At 40.2% G+C, this 23,440-nt stretch overlaps 1 protein-coding gene across 2 annotated transcripts in view; it reads right to left on the bottom strand.

Annotated features, from left to right (window-relative positions):
- The window catches only part of LOC119648946 (ATP-binding cassette sub-family G member 4), a 72,630-nt gene that overhangs the window by 10,712 nt on the left and 38,478 nt on the right, over positions 1-23,440 (bottom strand). For both annotated transcript variants that reach the window (XM_038050865.1, XM_038050873.1), the window contains exons 3-6: positions 4,430-4,600; positions 4,028-4,164; positions 3,818-3,963; positions 498-736 (exon numbers count right to left, since the gene is read on the bottom strand). In XM_038050865.1, coding sequence (XP_037906793.1) covers positions 498-736; positions 3,818-3,963; positions 4,028-4,164; positions 4,430-4,600 — 693 coding nt within the window. The remainder of the gene's footprint in view (positions 1-497; positions 737-3,817; positions 3,964-4,027; positions 4,165-4,429; positions 4,601-23,440) is intronic.

The raw sequence follows: 23,440 nt of genomic DNA, 5'->3' as shown, positions 1-23,440 counted from the left end.
AGTCCTGTGGTGGTGGCAATTACTTCCAGACATTTGTCTGGTATTAAAACTTTTAATTACCTTTCTCTCCTGGGGAAGTGATCTACTCCCTAAAAGTTAGCTAATTGCTAGAGGGTTAAGTGGAGCAATCACTCGGTAGAAGAGTCGGTTTACTCACAGCACATTATGAACACCACAATGAGATGCAGGTCAAATGTAGTATTTAAATAAATAAATTATTAAATCTTAAACTTATATAAAAGGCTTTCACTCATTCAACTTCTGCTATATACCTAACCTGGCAATTCCCAAAATATATTATAAGTAAATTCCAAGCCCCAGCGTTCTGAAATCAGAATCTTATAACATGTCTGATCCAAGCTAGTTAATGAGGCTCTTGCTGCCCCACTATACTTGTATAGTTATCTAATTATATAATAAAATAATATATTCAATTTATAACATCAAGGGGAGGATATTTAACATAAGGATTTCAAGATACATATTTGTCTACTTACTGTAATCAGCTGGATTGTGATATTCTCGACATGGCAGGCCAACAGAATCCAAGAATGGAACTAAATTATTTGTACCTCCTTGATATACACAATTTCCGCTTGCCAGGACGTATACTTGATTAAATTCTTGAAACAGTTTTGCTGACGGTTGATGTATGGTACAGATCACAGTTCGGCCTTGACTGGCAAGTTCTTTGAGTAGTTCTACTACTTTAGTGCAGGAATGGCTATCCAAACCGCTAAAAAAGAACAAAATATATAATGTACCTGAGGAATTGTGATATAACAAAAAAGGTACAAAATAGCGAAAATTAGTTAGTTGATTGGATTTCAAATTTGTCATTTAGTATCTATTCTATAATATAACGTTGACAGTTCTCCCAACGCTCAATATGGCAGTATTTTTACAACGAAGTTCACCTTAAAGCGAAAACCAATACACCTAGTATTCTCTGTTTTTAAGATTCTATGTAAAATAGATGCACCCTTCTCAGAAACGGTTACCACTATTCTCGATATTTGGTACGAAGATGGAAACTGTGGACACCCAACAATCACCGAATTCGTCTGAAGTGGCTCCTAATTTCTTTCTGTTCTATTGACTCAAAAAACCACTATGCGGAACGCATCTCAGTACTCGGGAGAAAATATCGAACTAATTTCTCTTTGGACATAGACTATCTTGCGGGAGTAAGGAACATACAAACTTAGTTACCATATACAATTATACAAAAAAACTACATTTTTAGATAATTTTTTTTATTGAATTAGAGCACATTACAGTATAAGCGCCTTTGAATGTGAACGGGCGTCTCAGAGGATAGGGAGCCTTCCAATAGTATTTCCTGTCAAACTATTTCGCCTTTGAGATAGTGACTGGGGATGTAGCGATTGAAAATTTACTCAAGGTATTTTCTGCTTATCGTAAAAGGCGACTAAAATGGGTAGAAGTTCGTGAGCTACCAAAATCGAGATTTCGAGCGTTTCTTGCTACAGAAACGTTATCCTTACCTTGGATAAGAACAGCAAACCAGATGGCATCACTGAGTGGTTGTATACAGGAAATTGAAGAACTTTTTTTGTACATTATCTCAAAAATATTTTTACAAAATTTCATAACGGTCAATCTTTCTTAAATATTTTTCCTAATCGATACGGAATCGGAAAAATGAATCAAGAAAATGTCGTCATACCACCCTTACAAAACCCTGGCCGTGAAAAGTGTCCACTAGCTAACGGCCTATTCGGCCTAGGGTCTCATCCCAAAGGTCCTTTCAGGTCAGCTAGCTGGCCAAATCGTTTTCCAATCGATGAATGACTGCCCTTACGGCAACTGAAAGGCGCGCCCTCATTTCCTGGGAGTCGGTTCATTTCAATAGTTCAATGAGTGTTACGCACCAACAGAAACTCCCAACGCAGAGAAAAGAGACTTGCTATGAGCGATTGTCTTGCCAACACCTTGTTCGGACATGGGATGGGGAAACAGAGTCTTGATGACCATAATGGAACTGTGGAAAGTTTATCGATTTCTGCAGCTTCCACAGCCTTCGTATTGGCAGTACATTTTTTCATGCAGAACCTACTATAAAGCGAGTCAGTTTCATTAACTAGAAGCGTGCAGGCAATCTAATTGACCACACTCTGAACAGCATGACTTTTCGGTAGCAAAAGAGGCTCGAAAGGGATTACCATCTGATGGTCGCTTACTTTCACTTACGTGTCGCTTCCGATACTTCCTACAGGGTAGGAGACCTTCAACCCCCCCGAGTTCAACACCGCTCATTTACAAGATGTAGCTTTCGTTCAACAGTGGGGAAATTATCTTGCTGATCATACGACTGATGTCTTCAATAATCCGTAAGCCTCTAATACTATGCGATATTTTAGCAAGGACAGCATAGTATGGAAATTTACTATTTTTTCAATCAGGGGTACTCAAGGTGGCGACGAGAAAAACGGGGCAGCAACCCTGTCGACTGAGCCAATACCAAAATGGCCAAAGGGAAACCTCGGGAAACGCTGTATTCACAATGGTTTACTGGCCGTGATGCAGTAGGCGTACTGAGGTCTGGCACGTCGGCTGAAAGCAGCCTGGCACAAGGCTGTTGATAAAGTCGTCAAGCGCGAGATTAATGTACTTTTGCGAGTTCAATTAGTTCTGTGATCACAAATCAAGCATCGGTACGAATATTTTGGACCAATAACGTGATTAAGTTAAAGGATTTATAAGGATTCGAGGAAGAAAGGTAAGTTTTAACAAGCCAATTTATTGGAGGACGATTCCCCGGTTTATAGGAGGGTGGCATAAGCTGTTGGATCTTGGAGTGCGTTCCGACTCCAGGGGATGGATCGAATGGTCGATTGTGTCGGCTTAAGAGGAATCTTTAGCGAATGCATACCTCGGGGTTGCGGAACGGTCCATTCATGCTTCGTATGCGTTCAACGTTGGAGTTGAACTCGAGGTGGCTGTGGTGTTATAAGAAGCCAGCCCACTAGAGTTACACCCCCGGTGAGGATCTCGTAAGGGCGCACCCTTGTTTGCCAGAAAAACGCCGTCTCTTCGGAGGGAAGCTTAGCTGAAAGGCTTAGGTATTCTCACGGCAAGTTCAGTAGACGCAGGTATCTTGTTGCATCAGGGAAATAGAAACTTTGACAAATAAGGTGGGGTCGAAGTATTCTGATCTGACTTTAATTCGAATGTGTAACTCCATACTGCGTAATCGCCAGTTACCTGTGGAGATGTTGATCAGAAGAAGAAGAAGAAGAAGTGCATAGGTCATACATTAACAAAGGGCGACAAATCCATTTCGGGTGATGGGGGCATGGAAAAGGACTAAGGTACTAAATCGTATATGCTAACGCTAACAAAAAATTCTCGATAGCAATTCCCAAGGAGTTGCATATGTGGCAATGGAACAATTGTAATCGCAATTCAAAAATGTGACTAAAATAACTGGCTAGGAACAGCAAAAGCTCAATCTACTGAAGCTAAAAAACAGATATAACTCAATTAGACGGCATGCTTAAAAATGTTGTATCCATCAAACCATAATCCGATATATGCTACTAGATGGTTGCGAATCATGTTCGAAATACTGTAGGAGAATTTAACGACGACTATTTTGGTGACTATTGGGACCGATTACAGAAAGATAAAACTCGTGAACTGCCAACAACCAACTCTGCAAAGTTCAATGATTTGATAATAAACCCCAGAATAATTCCCAGAAGCAATGGGAGGATTCAGTTTCTGCATCGAGTTAATTAGAGGCAACTGAAAGTCAATACCTAACATAATGAATATAACAAATAGTACTTACGTTGTGGGTTCATCCAAAAACATAATAGTTGGATTGCTTATCATTTCCAGTGCTATTGACAGTCTCTTCTTTTGACCTCCTGATAAATCTCTTGCTAAAGTCCGATCATGTTCGTATAGACCTAGTCCAATTAAAATATCCTCAATCTGTGAATTTGACACAAAAAATTAATGAGAAACCATCTGTGGCCAAATGAACCAATTTACTTACTCTGGTCTCTTTATCTTCATAAGACACATTTTCCCCTAGTTTTAAATTAGCAGCTATCCTCATATTTTCTAGTACGGTGAGTAAAGGTTGAAGACGATCGTCTTGTGTGATGTAACATGACATCCTTCGGAATGCGGCTGTGTTAAAAAATATAGTAAATTTTCGCATTATCGAATGGATCAGCAATATTATGGAATAAAACTAAATTCAATTAAGAATTGGACTTTTATTTTTGATCATTCTGAAGGTTTAGTACCAACTGTTCCATATATGAGGACGTAAAAGTCAATCAACTCAAATTATTATTGAAATTAGCTCTCACAAACTGGCCTTTATGTCGTAATTGCTACACCAGCTCTCTTACGCGACAACATTTATCTTTTCCAAAAAGAGCATACTCACTTAAATCCCTCCTTCTGCCATTGACTAAAACGTTTCCTTCAACCCCTGTTGTTTTAAAACCGGACAGAACATCTAGTAGGGTAGACTTCCCTGCACCGGATGGCCCCATAATGGCAATCAACTGAGATCCTGGGAATTTTCCAAATATGTCATGCAGAATTTCTTTCCTGTCTGAAAAAAATTAAAAAAATGTCGGTTACTTTTACATTTGAATTCTGCAAAATGTATTTTAAAAAAAAATAAAGACGATATCATGGAATTTCAGTTCTGGAATATTCAACGAGGTACAAAAGGACCAAAAGTTCGTGCTAAGAGTCAGCCCAGTTTTAGAAATAGAACAATATGCATCACGTTATAGATATGCATCGAATATACATAATTAAATAAAAGTCATGGGGCGGATTTCTGTTAGTTCGCTACACAATTCAGTGATATGGATCTACTGACACAGCATCACAAGATCAAGGATCACATTATCCAGGATCATCTGAAGTGAGCTGGATGAAGAAATTTGACTACTCACAGAAATTCGCCTGTGAACCGCTACAGTGGAAAATATACCGGTTGCAAAGATTGATAATTTTTGGCATAGATTTTATGACAATCTGTGAAAAGTCAAGGTCTATTCGAGGAGCCTCGATTATGCATCCAACAATTTTTTCAGCCAACACGGAAGTCATATTGTAGGTAAGATTGAGGTGGGACGCTGGCGGGGATTAGTCATCGGTTAATCAAAGGTGATTGTCAAGGACTGCCGAACGGAGTATTGGAAAGACGCTGGTTGTAAGAAAGGAAAATGAGTTGATACCAATAAAAGTGCCAAATTTCCGCAATTCCGCCATCTTTTCAGGTTTTTGGGATAACTCTGCCCTCCTGGTAAACTTTCACCAGCTCCGATGGTTTTTCACCATTAACCAATCCCGCTACCTCAAATCAGTGTCACATCAGTGTCAAATTGATACGCACTTAGCAGTAATGATCTTCAACCAAAGATTTTTATCCATCCTGCAAGGTATGGACGTGTTAGGGATTACCATGGGAGACAATAAATATATGGACCGCCCCGAACGTAGGGTCAGTCACGCTGCAGAAGGGGCCCGGATTCAACAAAGAGCCGTATGGAAGATGCCGTCAACCGAATACATTTTCTTAGTAAGAGTGAAGAACCATACGGCCCTGGCATTGCAGATTCAATCGTAAGTTCCTGCAATCATATTTTATACCATACTTTATCTTTAAGGGCACTTATCACACTCAAACCCTAATTAGTAGAGTGTTTTTAAAATTGTGACTTCTCAGAAATGAAATAACATTTTTTTTGCGTTTTTTTTATTTTGAAGGAAAAGAATGAAATAAAAATAAACAAGTCGGGAAACCGGAAGCTGCGCGCTTCAAGTATGAAAACTTTTGTGTATTTCTTCTATAAAGCCATTCGAGCGTGCATTTGTCCCATGAGTACCCAGCACGTAATACATGGATATATTACGTGAGAATTGACATCCAAAGTCTTAAATTTGTGGAGAAGCGACAACTTCGACCTATTATAACTTTGTTACCAATAGTGCGAGTTCCGCCAAACTTGGTAGGAACTCCGTGGTTCCAAGATGAACTTAAGGGGGGTTTTACAGCCAATTACTAAAAATTATAGTATTTTATTTTTATGTTGGTAATATACTATTACTGCTATTAACTCTTGTCGGCATAGAGGGTATGTCGGAATCTAGGCTTGGTGCGGCCTTTTGATTTTTTTCAGATTTTTCGGTGGGTAGTTTTTGGGAATGGATTGGTTGGAGAAATGATCATTTTCGATCACCCGCACCCTCCACCTTTCCAGCAAATGTCAAAACTGAGACCGACTTCGGAAAGTACTAATCAAGACTTTTCATTTGATATCACATATTTGGTGAAAAAAATGTAGATCCCATTCTACATGTATGGGTGGCCCTCAAATTCAAAGTAGAATGATGTAACTCAATGTATGCGTGAGCGTTCACAGTTCCCACCTTCTCATCAAATTTAGTGTCAATCGCTGTAACCACCTCCGAGAAAAATGCATGTGACAGACAGACAGACAGTAAACCGATTTTAATAAGATTTTGTTTGACAAAAAACTTTAAAAATATATCCGACTGATGTTGTTATACGCAGGGTTGTATTAGATAGTGCCCTTTTTTGAGACTTGCTCCAATTTCTCCTGCATTTTTAAGTAAAGTGTGAACCCGTGTAAATGTGAAAGTGTAAATGCGGTTTTGTTATGACCCGAAATGGAACTAACGAAATTGGTTGAAAAATAAAATTTTGGCAGGTTTTAAAAAATTTAGTTTCAAAATTGTCCTAATTTTTTTTTAATTATCGGAAAAGTGGACTTAATGTCAACGAATCTCCAAAATTCTAGTTCTAGCCATGATGATGAGTGTTGCGATAATTTTAATAAACAAGTCGGGAAACCGGAAGCTCGGCGCTTCAGGTATGAAAGGTTTTGTTTGTCTCTTCTGTGAGTAGATTTGAGTGCAAAACTATCCCATTGGTACGTAGCCCGTTATGTATATGCATTAAGCATGTTAGACTACTCACTTTACTGGGATATTGATATTTAGTTGCATTAAATCTACACGGTGAAGTCTACTTTGAGCTACTGTAACTTTGTTAGTAATAGTATCATTTTGATCAAACTTGGGGATAATATGCTTCATATTATATTCTATACTATTACCAACCTGTATAGCTCTGAGATAAACTTAGGAGGGGTTTTACTCAATTTCCCCAAAAATATGGTAATACACTATTAACTTAACTCAATTTGAGCAGATATCGATATGGAGAGTATTTTGAGGCCTGGGCACCATATAGAGGCAGCTTTATGCCGGATTTTTCAGTTGTGTAGTTTCTGAGAATGGACCCGTTAAAGAAATCATCACTTTCCACCCCTCCCACCCCCGCCTTTCTAACAAATCTCACCGGCTTCGAAAAGTACTAATCGAGACCGTACATTTGATAACCAACATGACTACATACGGTGAAAAAAATGTGTACACCCCCCTTCTGCATGTATGGGGACCCCCCTAAATCTCAATGTAGAAGGATATCACTCACTGCATGTCTGGGCATTTACAGTTCCCACCTTCTCAGCAAATTTCGTATCAATTGGTATAGCCGTTTCTGAAAAAAGTGCGTGTGACAGACAGACGGACGAACAGACAGACATTGAACCGATTTTGACTTCCCGGGGCTGGTTTTTGAAAATTTTAATTGTTCCATTTTTGCAGGCTCTAAAAGGTCAAAAACTCTCATATAAAATCAAGCATATTTTTGCCAAGCGATATTTCGACAAGGACTATGGCAAGGACATTTCAAGGATATAAAAAAGGGTGGGTATATTTTTGAAAAATCAAAACATGTACCAATTAAATAAAAAAATCACTATCACAAAAAAATATCACTAGATTTTCTTCAGCGACTGCTTTGTATTAATTCCCAAAAGTTTTGCCTGAAGTTTACGCTTGACGGTAGAAGAGCGCCTTAACTAAACTCAATTTACCAAATATTAACTGCCATAGGCATAAACTTCTTCTCTCTTCTCTTCTTTTTTAAACCTTCTATTAAAATAGAGTACATTACCCTCAAATTTCTATTACTTCACGCCTACAGTAATTACGGTGCAATATGTCATCACTTTTAGGCAGAAATTCGTCATACGTATATAAGTATATAAATACACACGGCTAATTGACGTCATTCATTCGAACATTAAATATTTAGTCATAAAAATAAGTAAAGGAGCTAGCACTTAATAGTTCATATCTCCCCCTCCATGTGCAAAGATGCAAATTTACATATTTCTACTAACGTGTTATTGAAATATTCAAATTTCCCTCGTTGGCACTAAACATTTTTGGCCATCTCAAGCTTTATTTGAGGTGTGCAAACGCAGATGACACTACAGGTGAAGATAGTGTAACTAGAGTTCAAAGTATCCAGTGCGGCCTTGTTGTAAAACCAGAATAGAGCACCTCCGAGTTAATGATAAAATGCAAACAAATTGACGTGAATATACGAACATATACACATATGTATGTAATATGCAGATATCAGCAAGGAAAATGTACTTGAAATAGCGTAAAGGCTTTCCCAACGTCAAACCGGGAACTATCGAACAATACGTATATAATTTTCACTTTCCCATAAATCTTAGAAAACGATAGCGATTAAGACTGAAGTACATACATAGTGACCATAAACCAATATTATTCATTGTTTGAAAGCAACAAATAGCAATTGCGTGAGATCTTTTCTCCGAGCCAGTTCCGTATTCTACTATAATTACTAGCAATTAAGCAACTATCGAACGTGTCTATTAAATATTACCATAAATTGCATGACCCTCAATTCTACCTTGACAATAACTATTGGAATAATGATTTGATAAAATCATGAATGGTTTGAATCAATCAAGAATTCAATCTTTACGCTTCATTTTCATGGAATGGTTCATATACTCATACAGATAACAGATAAATACAAGGGTTAGATGTACTACGTCTGCGGCACGTATTCCCACAATGTGCCTAAATGCAATGCTCCACTAGATCAGAGTTCGATCTTAATCCCGCTAATAACTTGTTTACGCACTCACCAGCTTTTTTGCCTCTAAATATCTCAGATTCTTTACCTTGACTTTGAAATCGAGAAATTCTAGTGAAGGTTACTTGTATGAACAGTAGCTTTTGCTATTTTCTCTGTATTTTTCCATGTTTACTAGAAATCGTGATGTTTTTGAGAGTTACTTAACAAGAGTTATAATATTGCCATTTAATTGTCTTTCTTATATGTAGTAGACACGTGTATGTACATAATTATAAATAAAATCTCTATTATCTAGGCGACATACTCATCTATTAGTAATAAGCGTTTCTCCAAAACACGGCATATAATGCATTTCATAACTATATGACTACCTTTCATAACTATATGACTACCTTTGATTTGGCTGATTCAACGATTCGTCATGGACGTTGATGTTCCTTCCTGTATTGTCCTCTCACCTGGTTAGCATTAACTGCGATGATAATGAAACCGAAGCGTAACTTCGTTGAAAACAGAGACTATGTGGATGACTTATATACTCCAGGTTTAAAATTCAATGCAAAGCATCAATTTGTTGGGGAGCATGCCAGTGACTGTGTTTAGATTCAAACATTATCTTCTTGGAATGTAAACCAAAATCAAGGAAAATGGCTAATGTAATACTTCAGAGGACAACAACCTATCTATCACTAGTCATATGAGAGGCCAAAATCTGCTGCAACTGTCCCATAATACTCATCATCATCATCATCAACGGCGCAACAACCAGTATCCGGTCTAGGCCTGCCTTAATAAGGAGCTCCAGACATCCCGGTTTTGCGCCGAGGTCCACCAATTCGATATCCCTAAAAGCTGTCTGGCGTCTTGACCTATGCCATCGCCCCATCTCAGGCAGGGTCTGCCTCGTCTTCTTTTTCTAATATAAATATACCCCTTATAGACTTTCCGGGCAGGATCATCCCCATTCATACGGATTAAGTGACACACCCACCGCAACCTGTTGAGCCGGATTTTATCCACAATCGGACGGTCATGGTATCGGTCATAGATTTCGTCATTGTGTAGGCTACAGAATCGTCCATCCTCATGTAGGGGCCAAAAATTCTTCGGAGGATTCTTCTCTCGAATTCGGCCAAGAGTTCGCAATTTTTCTTGCTAAGAACCCAAATCTTCGAGGAATACATTAGGACTGGCAAGATCATTGTCTTGTACAGTAAGAGCTTTGATCCTATGGTGAGACGTTTCGAACGGAAAAGTTTTTATAACCTGAATTAGGCTCGTAGCTGTTATCGGTTGTGATTTTCGACCGGTCTCAAAGTTGTATTCTCCTATCCTTATTCTTCCCGTTTGGCTAGTGCGATTTGATGTTGTTGGTTGGTTGTTTATTGGGGCTGACGTTGCCACCATAAATTTTGTCTTACCTTCATTGATGATGAAGGCAATTTGTAGGTCCCGGGTGATTCTTCGCATGATATCGATATCGTCAGCAGAGGCCAGTAGTTGGGTGGATTTAAAGAGGATCGTACCCATCGCATTTATCTCAGCATCACGGATCACTTTCTCCATCCCCTTGTCGTATACCGTTGTTGATGTCGAATGGTCTTGAGAGTGATCCTGCTGCTTTTATCTGGCCTCGCACATTGGTCAGGGTCAGCCTATTTCGTGGGGATACCGAATTCTCTCATGTTGGTGTACAGTTTTAATCTGGCTATGCTATCATAGGTGGCTTTAAAGTCGTTGAAGAGATGGTGCAACTGATGTCCATATTCCAGCAGTTTTTCCATCATTTCGCGCACGGAGAAAATCTGATCTGTTGCTGATTTGCCTGGGGGGAAGCCTCTTTGATATGGGCCAATGATGTTTTGAGCGAATGGGACTATCCGGCCTAGCAGGATAGCGGAGAATATCTTATACATGGTACTCAACAACGTGATACTTCTATAATTACTGCGCTGTGTGATATCTCTCTTTTTATGAGACAGATCATGCCTATTTGCCAGTCGCCAGGCAATGATTGGCTGTCCCACACCATGAGCACAAGTTGATGAACCACTTGGTGTAATTGGTCGCCTCCATATTTAACCAATTCGGCTGTAATTCTATCGGCACCTGGCGACTTAAGATTTTTAAGCCGATGAATTGCACGCACTGTTTCTTCTATACTTAGTGGTGGCAGTATTTGTCCGTCGTCTTCAGTTGGCGGGACCTCCAAGTCGCCGATGTTCTGATTGTTCAGTAGTTCTCAACCCATCGCTCTAATATGCCCATTCTGTCGGAAATCAGATTTCCCTCTCTATCTCGGCAGGATGAACGTCGAGATGTGTAAGGCTTCATCCTGCTGACTTGTTGGTAAAACTTCCGCACCTGGTGCGGTTGCTCCTTGCACTTTTCGAGTTCACAGACCTGTTGGTTCTCCCAGGTTTCATTTTTCCGTCTGCGAAGTCTATATTGGCCCCCGTATATGTTCTGACATTCATCAAGACTGAGAGATGGTGGCATTCGATCAACATGTCGCCAATTTGGTTGAAAGTGGTCCCGTCTGAAGAGACCCACGTTTGTTTGTGGGCCGCTTTTCGCGCAAACCAGGTACTTCTAAGAACCAACAGGTGGAACTCAACAGGATAAAAATTGTTCCTCCAACACAAAACAAACGTGATTTCAAAAGAAAACTAGAAAGTGTAGTTTTTGCCGACTGTGGCATCTATCTAAATGCCGCCTCCGCTGCTATGTTTAAAATTTGGAAATGCAGTTAACTCAACACCATGATCAAGTTGTGCTGCTATATAGTAGTAGCACACGGAAAGTGACCACCACTACAACTCAAAAGTTCCAAGCCTTCGTGAAGACTTATTTACTGTCATTGGAGTACTCTGGCCTGCTACCATTTTGAACAAAGAACTTGGTCAGTATAATCAACGGTACAGTACAATAGGTCAACTACCGGTGGATGAGTTGAACAGAAAGCGGAAGTAGCAATGGATAATTCGCATATTAAGAAATAATGACAATTCCATTACTGGCTATACCATGCAGTGGAACCTACTCCCCCAAGATGGGCGGCTAGTGGGTCGCCCCAAGACCACTTGGCGCAGAACAGTGGAGGTGTAGTGGAGGGTTCCCGGGGAATCCTAGAATGAGTTGAAGCGCATTTCAGCGGAGCGTGTCTAATGGCACCAAATGTGGTTCACGTGCCATGCCCCAAGGGGTGAATGACTACTATATATCCTTTTTAACTTACAATCCATCCAACCTACATACTTAACAGTCAATTATGTATGCTGAGACATAAAGCAACATAAGAAAATCTTTAGATATTTAGTTTTTTTTAGATATTTTTCCGACTTTTCGCCAAGTTACCTTAACATCATTCGTTATGTTGTGCCCATGCCCTCCTTTCGGAAACAGCGTCTAAAATTCAGACACCGTCCACATTCACAATTTGATCCGCTATATATCTAACTATATTCATTAAAAATATATTTTACACTCATCTTTTTTGTATATGGAGATCCTACCAAATTCAAAATTTTCTTTTCCCAAAACGTTTGTGTGTGTGTTTAAGATGGGGGAGAGGCAAAGCCTCTGAGCACTCAGACTCTTTTGATCCACTGTACTCGATTTCTCCGCCTAACAGAATATCCCGGATTCGTTTATGTATCGCAGGATTTCCGTTAGTGGATATGATGCTACCCGCCACAGTTGTAGAGCATCAGCACCAAAAGTCACATAGAAAATGTTCCGTAGATTCCGCTCACTCATTACAGGAAGAATACGTAACATCTTGGAGAATTCCTATTCTTAACATATGTTCAACTAGTGAATTATGATCTCTCAGAATGCCCACAATACTGCTGCAAGTCAGGATAAACTTTGTCGTATGTTTGTTTGGTTCTGACAGAAAAAGTTTTAGTGTGTTTAGCAGCATTAAGGCTCAGCCACCTGTTATTATGGGGAGCTCGTTCCCAGTTTTTGATAGCAGCATTAGCCAATGCTGCTGAGATCCAAATTTCTGGTTCTGGTCCGGCCATAGAGGAAATTAAACCCTCTTTTTCTAAAGCATCCGAAATTGCATTTCCCTCTACACCACAATGACCGGACTACCCGGAGTAGTTCCACGGTATTGAATCTAGAAAAAGAATTCAATCGATTTCTGTACGATTTTTGAATTAATCTCGCTCAACTCCTCAATACAGCTTGACTATTGCTAGAGATTGCAATGGGCCTGCCCTTCAATCGCTCGTCAATCATCCAGCTTGCCGCCCTTAGGTTCGCTTACACTTCAGCCTGAAAGACCGTCATATACTGTCCCAAGGAAAAAGCCCACTTCTCGTTTTCATTCGAGAGGTAGGCTCCTGCTCCAGAACCCTTTTCCGTTTTTGAGCCATCGGTGTAGAAGATGTCAGTATATCCTGGTTCTTCTGGTTCGTCCACGCTTTCTCTTCGTTTCAAGATAACCCATATCTTCTACCAAACAGACGTATGCGGATCCAACAATAGATTCAGTTCTCCCAATAACGCCCCAATGCGCTGTGCCACCCACGTCCATCGTTTCCTCACAGATCTAATCAAATTAGTCTATGAGCTGCTCTCATTGCAGTGCTCTGAATAAATAAACCCCAAGAGCTGCAAATCAAGTAATACATTTAAAGCTGCGCTGGATGTCGTGCTCATGAGACCGGTAACACCCAGACACATAGTTCTTTGCAGTGTGACTAGTCTACAGCGAAAACTCTTTTATTTCACCTAAACCCATCACACTACGGATCGATAAGCGAACATCGACCTAATGATTGCAACATATATCCACATTACTACCTGAGGCCTAAGTCCCCATGTCCAGGCAAAGGTCCGCCTGCACAGTTCATAGGCTGTGAGAGCTCGTTTCGCATCTTTATCCCTACATGTTTGTTCCAAAGAAGCTTCTTGTCTAGAATGACTCCAAGATATTTCACTTCTTCGGAGAGTTGAGGGGTTGCACCCTTGAACAAAGAGCATGCAGTTTAATCTTTTTTGTAAATAATACCATTGTAGTTTTATTTGAATTTACTGAAAGTCGACCCGTGAGGCAACAACTGTCAATCAAATCAACGCCGTTTAAGTATGTATTTCTATACACCATTCCGAGATCTCCACTAACAAGTTCGTCTTCCGCACAAGCTAGAACATGCATTCGCAGATTTTGCAGTTCGCGTAGTAGTGAGTTGATCAGCATACTCCACAGAAGTGCGATAGGGAACCTCTTTGAGGGCACCCTTTCATTGCTTCTGTTGTTATGTAGCGACCAACACCCACTTCAGCACACAGCAATCACTGCGTCAGCATAGCGTAGATCCGCTTAATTAAAGTTTCATCAACATCATGCTCTCTGGCGACATCGCAGAGCTTTCGGAAGGGCGCACAGTAAAACAGTCGTTCAATGTCCACGAACACCCCCCATGACTGGGTAGATACCATCCATACCAGGTGCTTTGAAGTGTTCACATGATAGTAAATCGTTTAAAAACGATGAGTGTGCATGGCAATGACAGATGGATGCGGAACACGTATAAGTAACGAAGAGTAAAACTATCTGGATGTGACTGCAACATCTCCCATAAAACAAAAAGCAACTGCCTTTCCTGGCATAACACTTTGATTACTTATCGAATTTTCTTAGAGTCACCTCTACCCCTACATTTTTTGGGTGATTCTTAGTTGCGATCTCTCCACTTTCATAGTATCCTCATCTTGCCTCTAAATAATTGCATTAAATAAAAATTATAAGGGAATAACTACCATTGTTAATAATCGTCTAGATCAGCCGAGCTATATAATATCCATTACCAGGCATCCATAGTTCTGGAAAGGAAAAAAAAACTCTCGGAGCTGTGTTAATTGCAAATGAGCTCTCTAAATTAGAACCCTTGCGAATAACCTGGCTCCAAACATTTTTGGTCCTGGCTAGATGTAAGTGAACCTATTCTATTTCCTAAGTATCTAGGTTTTTCATTTAGCGCCTATAATTTTTATTATCTTATGCCCAATGTTTCTTCGTCCGTTTCCTATCCTACGTTGTAGGATAGAGCTTTTGAAATATGGTATTCTCCACTAAATGTAATTTATCGGTAACGACGAGTTTTTCGTAACAAACCAAAACTACAGCGGACATAGTTGCAGCTGGAGTTTCTTCCTTAAGTTGGCTAATGGCAAACGAGGCGTGAGCGCGATGCAATCAGTTCTGCTCTAGGGCGTGGAGATATGGGGTGATGCTCTTAGCAAGGAAGCATATCGTAAGCGCCCTGCGGAAATGCACAGACAAGGAACTTTGCTTGTAGCGTCTAACTACTACACTGTCTGACCCCAGTCGCCCTTCTCCCAGAAAAAGACAAGGAAATATAATTATTTTTGCGCGTCATTTCAAAATTCACATTAAAGATCAATTAAAACCTCTAGTCACAGTTGTTCTCCAATGGCCTGAAAATTTCAAACCTACGCCAATCCCAGAAAATCCCAGCATTTTAGCTTTTCTGTTACAAATTTTGTTTTTATCCACCAGACACCACACCAGCTAAAATGCACGTTTGTTGTGTTAAGTGTTTAGAGGCTTAGTGTAAACTGATTAAAATACACCTGCGTATTATCATATCAAAGAAAATATCAAATCAGCACCACATGCAGTATTTGAAGTGTAGGAATTTCCTCGAATATGGATGACGCAAAATATTTGCCCATTGGTCCAAAGCCTAAAACGACTTTGACTTCAAAATGCGAATTTTAAGTCCCAATCCAATAGAGACGCTTGTTGATAGCCCAAATTTTCCATGAAAAGTAATTTGTAATATAAAAACCATAAAAAGTAACTATAAAGATGAATTACAAGGAAATTATATTCTGCATCTAAAAATGGAGGAAGACATGTCTTCTGCTAATTGCTGTCTGACCTCCAAGTGCTAATCGCATCATAATTCTACGTAGATTCATCTACAGGAATTCATTCCATTATTCAGTCATTGGACTTTGTTCCTAATTCATATTTGTTTATTTTACTCAATTTCATTTTACTCCACTGGCATATTATTTGTGGGTAAAAAACGCAAGTTTTTTGCAAGCTAACGTTGATTCATTTAGAATATGTTTGCATGGACCTGAGAACTTGGGACTTTGAAACCATTATTCACATGTAAGTTGTGCATCAATTTGTCTGCCAGTTTTATCGGGCATATTTATAATACAAACATGACCTGCGGCTATTGAAATTCGTTTTAAGATGTGAATAAATTATAAACAGATACTCGTACATACTCTGTGTCATTGTAATGTTTCTTGTCAGAACAATGTCAATTGAACCTATAATAAGAGAACATTGACACTCTCTTCTAAACCAGAGACCTTCAGGTGATGTTCTTTTTAGATTTTGAATTTATGTCAAGTATACAAATTTCTCCCTGACTATAATTTGCATTTATTTGGTTTATAGAGAACATTTGCTATATGTATCCCACTCATCTATAAAATTTTCATTCAAAATCGCATCAAATACCATTGCCTTTGTGTCCTTCCATTGGCGACAAATGTTATAAAAATCATCACTCTAATAATTTCTTTCTTTCTGTCACCCTCTATGGTTTTGAATGCTGGCCGACTTCCAAAGATAATGAACGCCGTCGCGTGGTAACGGATACGAAGATGTTGGCTTGGATCAGTGAAATCAGGTCTGAAAGAAGACATTCGCCATCGATATAGTGCTGCACCCATCGTGGAAAACTTGTCGGAGCGGAGGCTTCAATGATATGGTCATGGGGCAGGAAGTCTCTAACTAAAATTGGATGGGAAACGACCAAAAAGCCGAATAAAAGAGCGACAACTTTATTCGCTAGATGGTGATTTCAGAGTGTCTCTACTCCACTCGAGATAAGCAGCAAATTCGACTAAGTCCACCCAACTCCGCTATCGATCCGGACAAGGGCTAATAATAACTATAATCGTTGGCGCAACAATCCGTATTGGATCAGGACCTTGAAGTGTGTTAGAGCACTTCATTCAATCCTACTGTAGGAGGCAATGTGGTCAGCATTGCGTACGCCGAAGATTATTACCCTGATTTAACTCAGGTACTCATTCGCAGCTGAGTCGACTGTTATCCGACGTCAAATCACAACACAAATTCCATTGCCACCAGTGAGATTTGAAACTTGTGCTCTCACCATTCAGCTATCCGGATCAAAGGCCACAGAAGAAGAATATAAAAGCTATGATTGCAGGATCTAATATCCAGTTCGGAACAAATTTTCTGAAGAAGCGGATAGCAATGCTGAAAGAAATTTTCTGTAGGGTAAATTCAAATATATAGAATGATACAGTTCCTGCTGAATCGGCTTGTCCCTTTTTAACAAAATTTCGCAAAACAATTCTGTAGCTGAAAGTCCATACACTACTAAGTCAAATTCAAAAATAACTGACTGTTTCGTTCAGGGAAGGAGCAAGGTTTCAAATGTTGGCTCAACTTTGCCCGAACCGCCCTCTGAAACAACACGGTGGGTGAACGCTACTCGTAAAGTTCCCCTTCATTGAACCTACGTTAGAGCCTTGAGACACAACTATATATATTAAGAATCCGAGCCATAGAGAAGGATAGCTTGAACCTCGTTCATTAGTAAACTGCGTCTACCGAAGACAAGGCCCCCGCCATTGGCCGGCTAAACACAAACATTTCGGCAGTAGCTTGGCTTGGACCCAACTATAACCTCCATAAAAAAAATTACAGTAATATGCGGATGAAGGATAAATCCTTGACCGCCCTCGTTGTGAAAACGGTTTTCTAACCGAATTAAAGGCGTTCTTTGCGTCTAGCGTCACAAAAGTACGGCTCCTCAACATTGACAGTTGCATGCCTCAGCTGGACAAGCTACATGGATTTCTTCCCCCGATCTTAAATGATAGAGTTTTGTTGAAAGATCCCTCGCAATGCAAATCACATTAGCCAGTTTTGGTTTGATTAGGCACCTACCCCGCTGGTGTGACATATTAAGAGACCGATACACTAACGGTAAACATGGTGGTAAATTTTTTTCTGTTCGCTTTCCGGCACTAGCCCCCCAACCCGTAGAATTGAAAACCACTCACCGCCAAACATGGGTTAAAAGCGTGTAAGAGTGGTTCTTCCTGTTAATTCACCGTGAAGAGTGGACAGTTTGCAGTACGACCCCTTTTGTTGGTAGCATCGACTCGGGTAAGATAGACAGGAAAAAGTGACTGTACGAATTCCTCCATTTTAACTATTTTCATTGATGGAAGCTCTGAGTTTTTGGTTGACCAATTTATACTCGATTTCCCATGAGTTCTCTCAACGTCCCTTACTAGGTCCTAACACCATTGTGCTTTTCGGTTTTATTTTTTTGTTTTTGGCGGTTCTGCATACTACACTTCTAGAGGTTACCTGATTTTAGCATCTGACCTGATGTACAATCCAGAATAACCCAAGCATTTCCTCTGAAAGTAGACAATTTCAACTGTGCACTAGTGCACACGCAACTTACGACGGAATCTCCTTGAAGGCGTGGAGATGTTGCAAGGTGTTGTGGTAAGGTTCATCTACTCTTTTATCCGCGTCCGAGTTTTATAGCTCATTCAAGATAGTTTCGGAAAATTTACTTACATCTCCTCCAAATCCATATTCGAAGGAAACATACTAATGATAACTGATCGTGTAATCTTCCAGTATCCTTCAAATTACACTGCTGATGCCACTAAGGACTTCTCGCAACCAGAGCGTCAGCATGTTGAAATGCAACCAATCTCTAAGACAATGTGTCCCGTCCCACTAGTCAGTTTCTGGACTGGCTTCTTCCCAGAAATTGGTTGAATCATGCCTAACTCAACCTCCCTGACGTTAAAGTCGCACCCACCCGGGACTCTTTTTTAAAATTTCGTCCTCCTAGGCGATATACATACAATTCCAAAAAAGCTGGCATAAGCTCATTTGATCTAAGGTGAACCGTGAAAAAGGTTATTCCCGATGATATGCATATTCACTTGCAGAATATAGATCATGCTGCTCGGCTTTACATGTTCTGTAATTTCTCTGAAGACCTGACATCGCCTAGAACCAGGAGCATTAACCAAATAGTCCTTCAGATGGCCACATTCCGTGCAAGACGCAGAATTTTTGCGACCCACATCTGGGAAATTGCCTCTGATGACTTTATTAATCAGATTCGATCAGAAGGGCTTGTAGTCGTTGTTTTTAATCTATCTTTCTTTAATCCCATCGCAGTTTGCGGTGATTATGGTCGTTGTCTAGCTCACGCTATTGTTGCTACGTTTGCGTCCTCTTCATTCATTGGGTTGCCAACGAGCAAAAATCCTCCGCATAGCTAGGCGTGAAATTAAAGGCTTGCTCTTTTTCTCAACTCCTCTTAGGTGATCGTTCAGGAGCTTCACTCCAAGAGTTGTTTCAACTCAATTATACCATATTCAGCGCCTATTGTTGCCCTTATTTTCCGTTAGGCTGCGCCGCACTTATTGAGCAGCAACTCGTACTGGGACAGTTTAATCCTGGTGGTTTTTGCGTGAGCACCCGCCATGCCGGCATAATCTCCATCTTAAGACGCGGACTGATTTGGGAAAAGCAATCAGAGTCTCGCTGTGACTGATACAATAGTACCAGTTTATATGGAATACAGTCTCGGCAATCATACTGGTGGATGTAAGACCTACCTAAATCCTCTACTGAACTAAGAAGTACGGCACCCGAGTTATACAGCGCAACTCCAAACTTGACCTCTGTCCGCGATGTGGATATAACCACAAACCCCCATAAAACTCCCAGACCGCCCCAGAAATTTTTCCGAGATATGTTAACTCGGAGTGCTATCCTGATTTCCATGATACCACTTAAAATGGGTTGCCATATAGAATGGGGTCTGATCGCCCTAGGCCTGGAAGCATTCGCCTACTGCATCACAACCAGCAAGCCAATGCTAATACTGTGTTTTCCAGTGACTTGATGTTGCCTTGGCCGACAAGGTTGCTTACCCGTTTGCCTCCTCACCTTTAAGCACCCCCTACTGGGACAGTAGACAGACAAACAGAAATAGTGTGTGCTCTTTCCTATTGTCGTTATTATTATTATTGTTGGTTTGGTTGTCATTGTATTTATGAGTCCCAGCTGTAAGTGGCTATCTTCACTGTGAATGTGCAATCGCACGATGGGAATCTACCCAAACAGAGAGAGTTTGTGATCCGACCCAGGTTCAAGCGCTAGTGATTAATTTCATTTCACGTAAAGAGTCGGAATGCCGCCGCTGAGTAAATTGCGGCTTCGTTTCATGCAGGCGCACGTTCCATCACTAGTCATTACACCCATTTTGCGTAGAAATGTTTCCATTACCCTTCATTAGAGCTGCGAAAAGAGCTAGGAAAAAAGACAGTGTTTGAACGGATTTTATACCGATTTCAAAACCCATAAACTAAAGGTTAACATAAATTTCGTAATCTCTCCAGCTTAGCCATAATATCGGGTGAAGTAAAAACATTCAGCGTTGTCCCCTCATCGCATTAGTTTATATTGCGATTGAAAGGGGACATTATACTTAAAAAGAATGGTCACAGTCTTGTATTGGGTGAAGCCAGTTATGCTTTGCAGCATTCCAAAATGGAGGTAAAAAAGAGAAAATTCGATACATTCTTCGATACTGCCACAATCATGGAGAAAAGAACGATCAGACCGCCAGAAAATATTGTGCGATTTTTGGACCTAATATCGATTGCAAGAGCAAAGCGGTGGTTCCAAAGATTCTGTTCTAGTAACTTACACGTGGGAGGTGAGGTGGAAATAATCCCTGGGATCGGCATGCGATCAGTTACTTCATTAACCAGGAACTGGAGAAATTCGATGCCTCGGCACTACAAAAACTGACCCGAAAGAACTTATTTGGGCAGAAATGACCTTTGGAATTCTTTGCTGGAATTTAACGAAATCGACTAATTTTTAAAGAGAGGGTAATCAATGTTGAAATATGGATGACCTATGAGAATAACAACGGAACAAGTCAGGAAACCGGAAGCTTGACGCTTCAGGTATAAAAGGTTTTCTGTTTCCCTATGTGAGGAACATAACCATCCATCCATTGCCGGAACTGGGTGATTGAAATATCTCGAGGGGCAGGTTACTGCCATTGTCAGAACTCAGCGATTTAAATATCTCGAGTCAATGGTGTCAGCCAATGGAGAACTGCGTAATGAAATTGTTTCACGCATTAACCCAACCTGCATGAAATGTCATTCCCCAACTGGTGTTCTTTATGATCGACGTATCAGCACACGTCCCAAATCTAAAATTTACTGCAATGTCGTCCGTCTCTCGCTCTCTATAGTTCTGAGTGTTGGCCGACTATAAAGGACAATGAACGGGACTTGCGGTAATAGGGACGAAGATGTTGCATTGCACTGGTGGCGTGACACGTTTTGATCACGTCTGAAATAAGAATATCCGCGATCGATATGGAAAAACTGCGAGAGAGGCGTTTTTCGATTGTGTGGTCACGTAATTCACACTAACGAGAATTCGACAACCGGTATTGATCAGAACATTGAAGTCAATGGTAAGTAACCAAAAAGCCGGCCAAAACAATGGTAGCTTGATACACTGGATGGGGATTTAAAAGTCTCGCGATTACATCCTGATGAGCCATTTGATAAAATAAAATAACGAAACCGATCACGAAGAGCCGACCCCGCATGTGAACTGAAGGCTGAAGAAAAGGGAAAAGATGTCAGAGATTCCATTGACCTCTACTTCCTAGAAAGCGATTTAAATAAATCATTTGATGGAAAGCCCTGTATTGATAATAGTCAACCTCATACGCTTTGGAAGCAGTTAATTCGCGCGAAATTGCTAAGTTTGAACTGCTATAACTTTGAAGTTAATGGCCAGATTTCCACGAAATTTAGCAAGTATATACGAAATATTGTCCTCTGTGCTGGCACATTTGGAAGTCCTAGGATGCATTTAAGGGAGGTTTCTCAGTAAATTTTTAAAAATTAGTAATATATTATTAGTAAGTTTATTTGAGCAGATATCGGAATGAGACATATTTTGAGGCCTAGATTTCATCTAAGCGCTACACCCTGATTTTTTTCGGATTTTTAGGTTGGGTAGTTTCTGAAAATGAGTCCTGTCTCACTTTAAGTGCGTACATTTTGACTCCTTACTTAATCGGTCCAGAACGGACTTAGGGCCAACGCGACTTTCGGAAATTGTAATTCACGCCAAAACTAATATCAGTTCCGGAAAGTACAAATCAAGGCCTTTCATTTGATATCCTACACGACTATATCCGGTGAAAAAAATTTTTGAATCCCCCTTTGCATGTATGGAGAGCCCCTCTTTAAACTTGACCTAAATTTATGCCACTCGCTGTATGCGTGGGATTTCATAGTTCCCACCTCTCCACCAAATTTCGTTCGGATTGGTTTAGCCATTTTGGAAAAAAGTGCGTTTGGCAGACAGACATTGATTCGATTTTAATAAGGATTTGTTTTACACGAAACCTTAAAAAGATCGCGGCGTAATCGCGGTGAACTGGCCCAAACTACCGTCAAACCGGGATTAACGGGTTAAGAAGGGTTTGTTTTATGCTTGGTGGGAGTCCACTATAAGTTGCCCCTATCTCCTCAATCACTAACCTCTATCTACTCTCAGCAAATGACTAGATTGAAGAAAGCTACACCCAGCGAAAGAATTATATGTGCAAAAATATATTTGGTATGATTTCTTTTTATAATAATTGTTGTTATTCATTGAGTACGCAGATAACTTCGTGTATATGTGTAGTTTCTTAACACAATCGGTTTTTTTCATTTTCGCTCTGTTGCGGTACCGTTATTTAACAAAAACCTGCGGCGGCGTCTGTCTGTTGAAGGAAATATTTATATGTGCATTTCAATAGCGATAGTGTTGTGAAGCGCGCAGCGTGAAAGTAATTACGTTTTGTGAGTATTTTAATCAGTAAGGAAATTCAAGAAGAAGGTAAATTTATATTTATAGATTAAAATAGTTATTTTTCGAACAGAAAAATTTTTTTTAAAGCACTATGCCACGTGGAACCACTCTGACGGAAAATGAGCGTGGGATCGTAATTGGTCTTCATGAATCTGGTATGAAAATTGGGGAAATTGCTGCAAGAGTTAATCGCCATCGGAATACGATTAGAAACTTTCTGGACGACTCTGAAAATTCTGCCAAAATCAAGCGAAGTGGAAGAAAACCCATGGTTTGTGATAGGACCAAACGGGAAATCGGTCGCCTAGCTGTGTCCAAAAACATGAGTGCTGGACAAATTAAAGCAGAACTGGATCTGCAAGTGACTAGGCGTCGTATTCAACAAATTTTACATGAAAGCAGTAACATTCGATATGAAAACTGCAGTGCCAAACCCAGACTCTTCC

Source organism: Hermetia illucens, chromosome 1 (assembly GCF_905115235.1).
Source record: "Hermetia illucens chromosome 1, iHerIll2.2.curated.20191125, whole genome shotgun sequence".
NCBI classification, from domain to species: domain Eukaryota; kingdom Metazoa; phylum Arthropoda; class Insecta; order Diptera; family Stratiomyidae; genus Hermetia; species Hermetia illucens.
The sequence above is the reverse complement of the archived record's forward strand: the minus strand, read 5'-3'. Positions and strand labels throughout refer to the sequence as shown.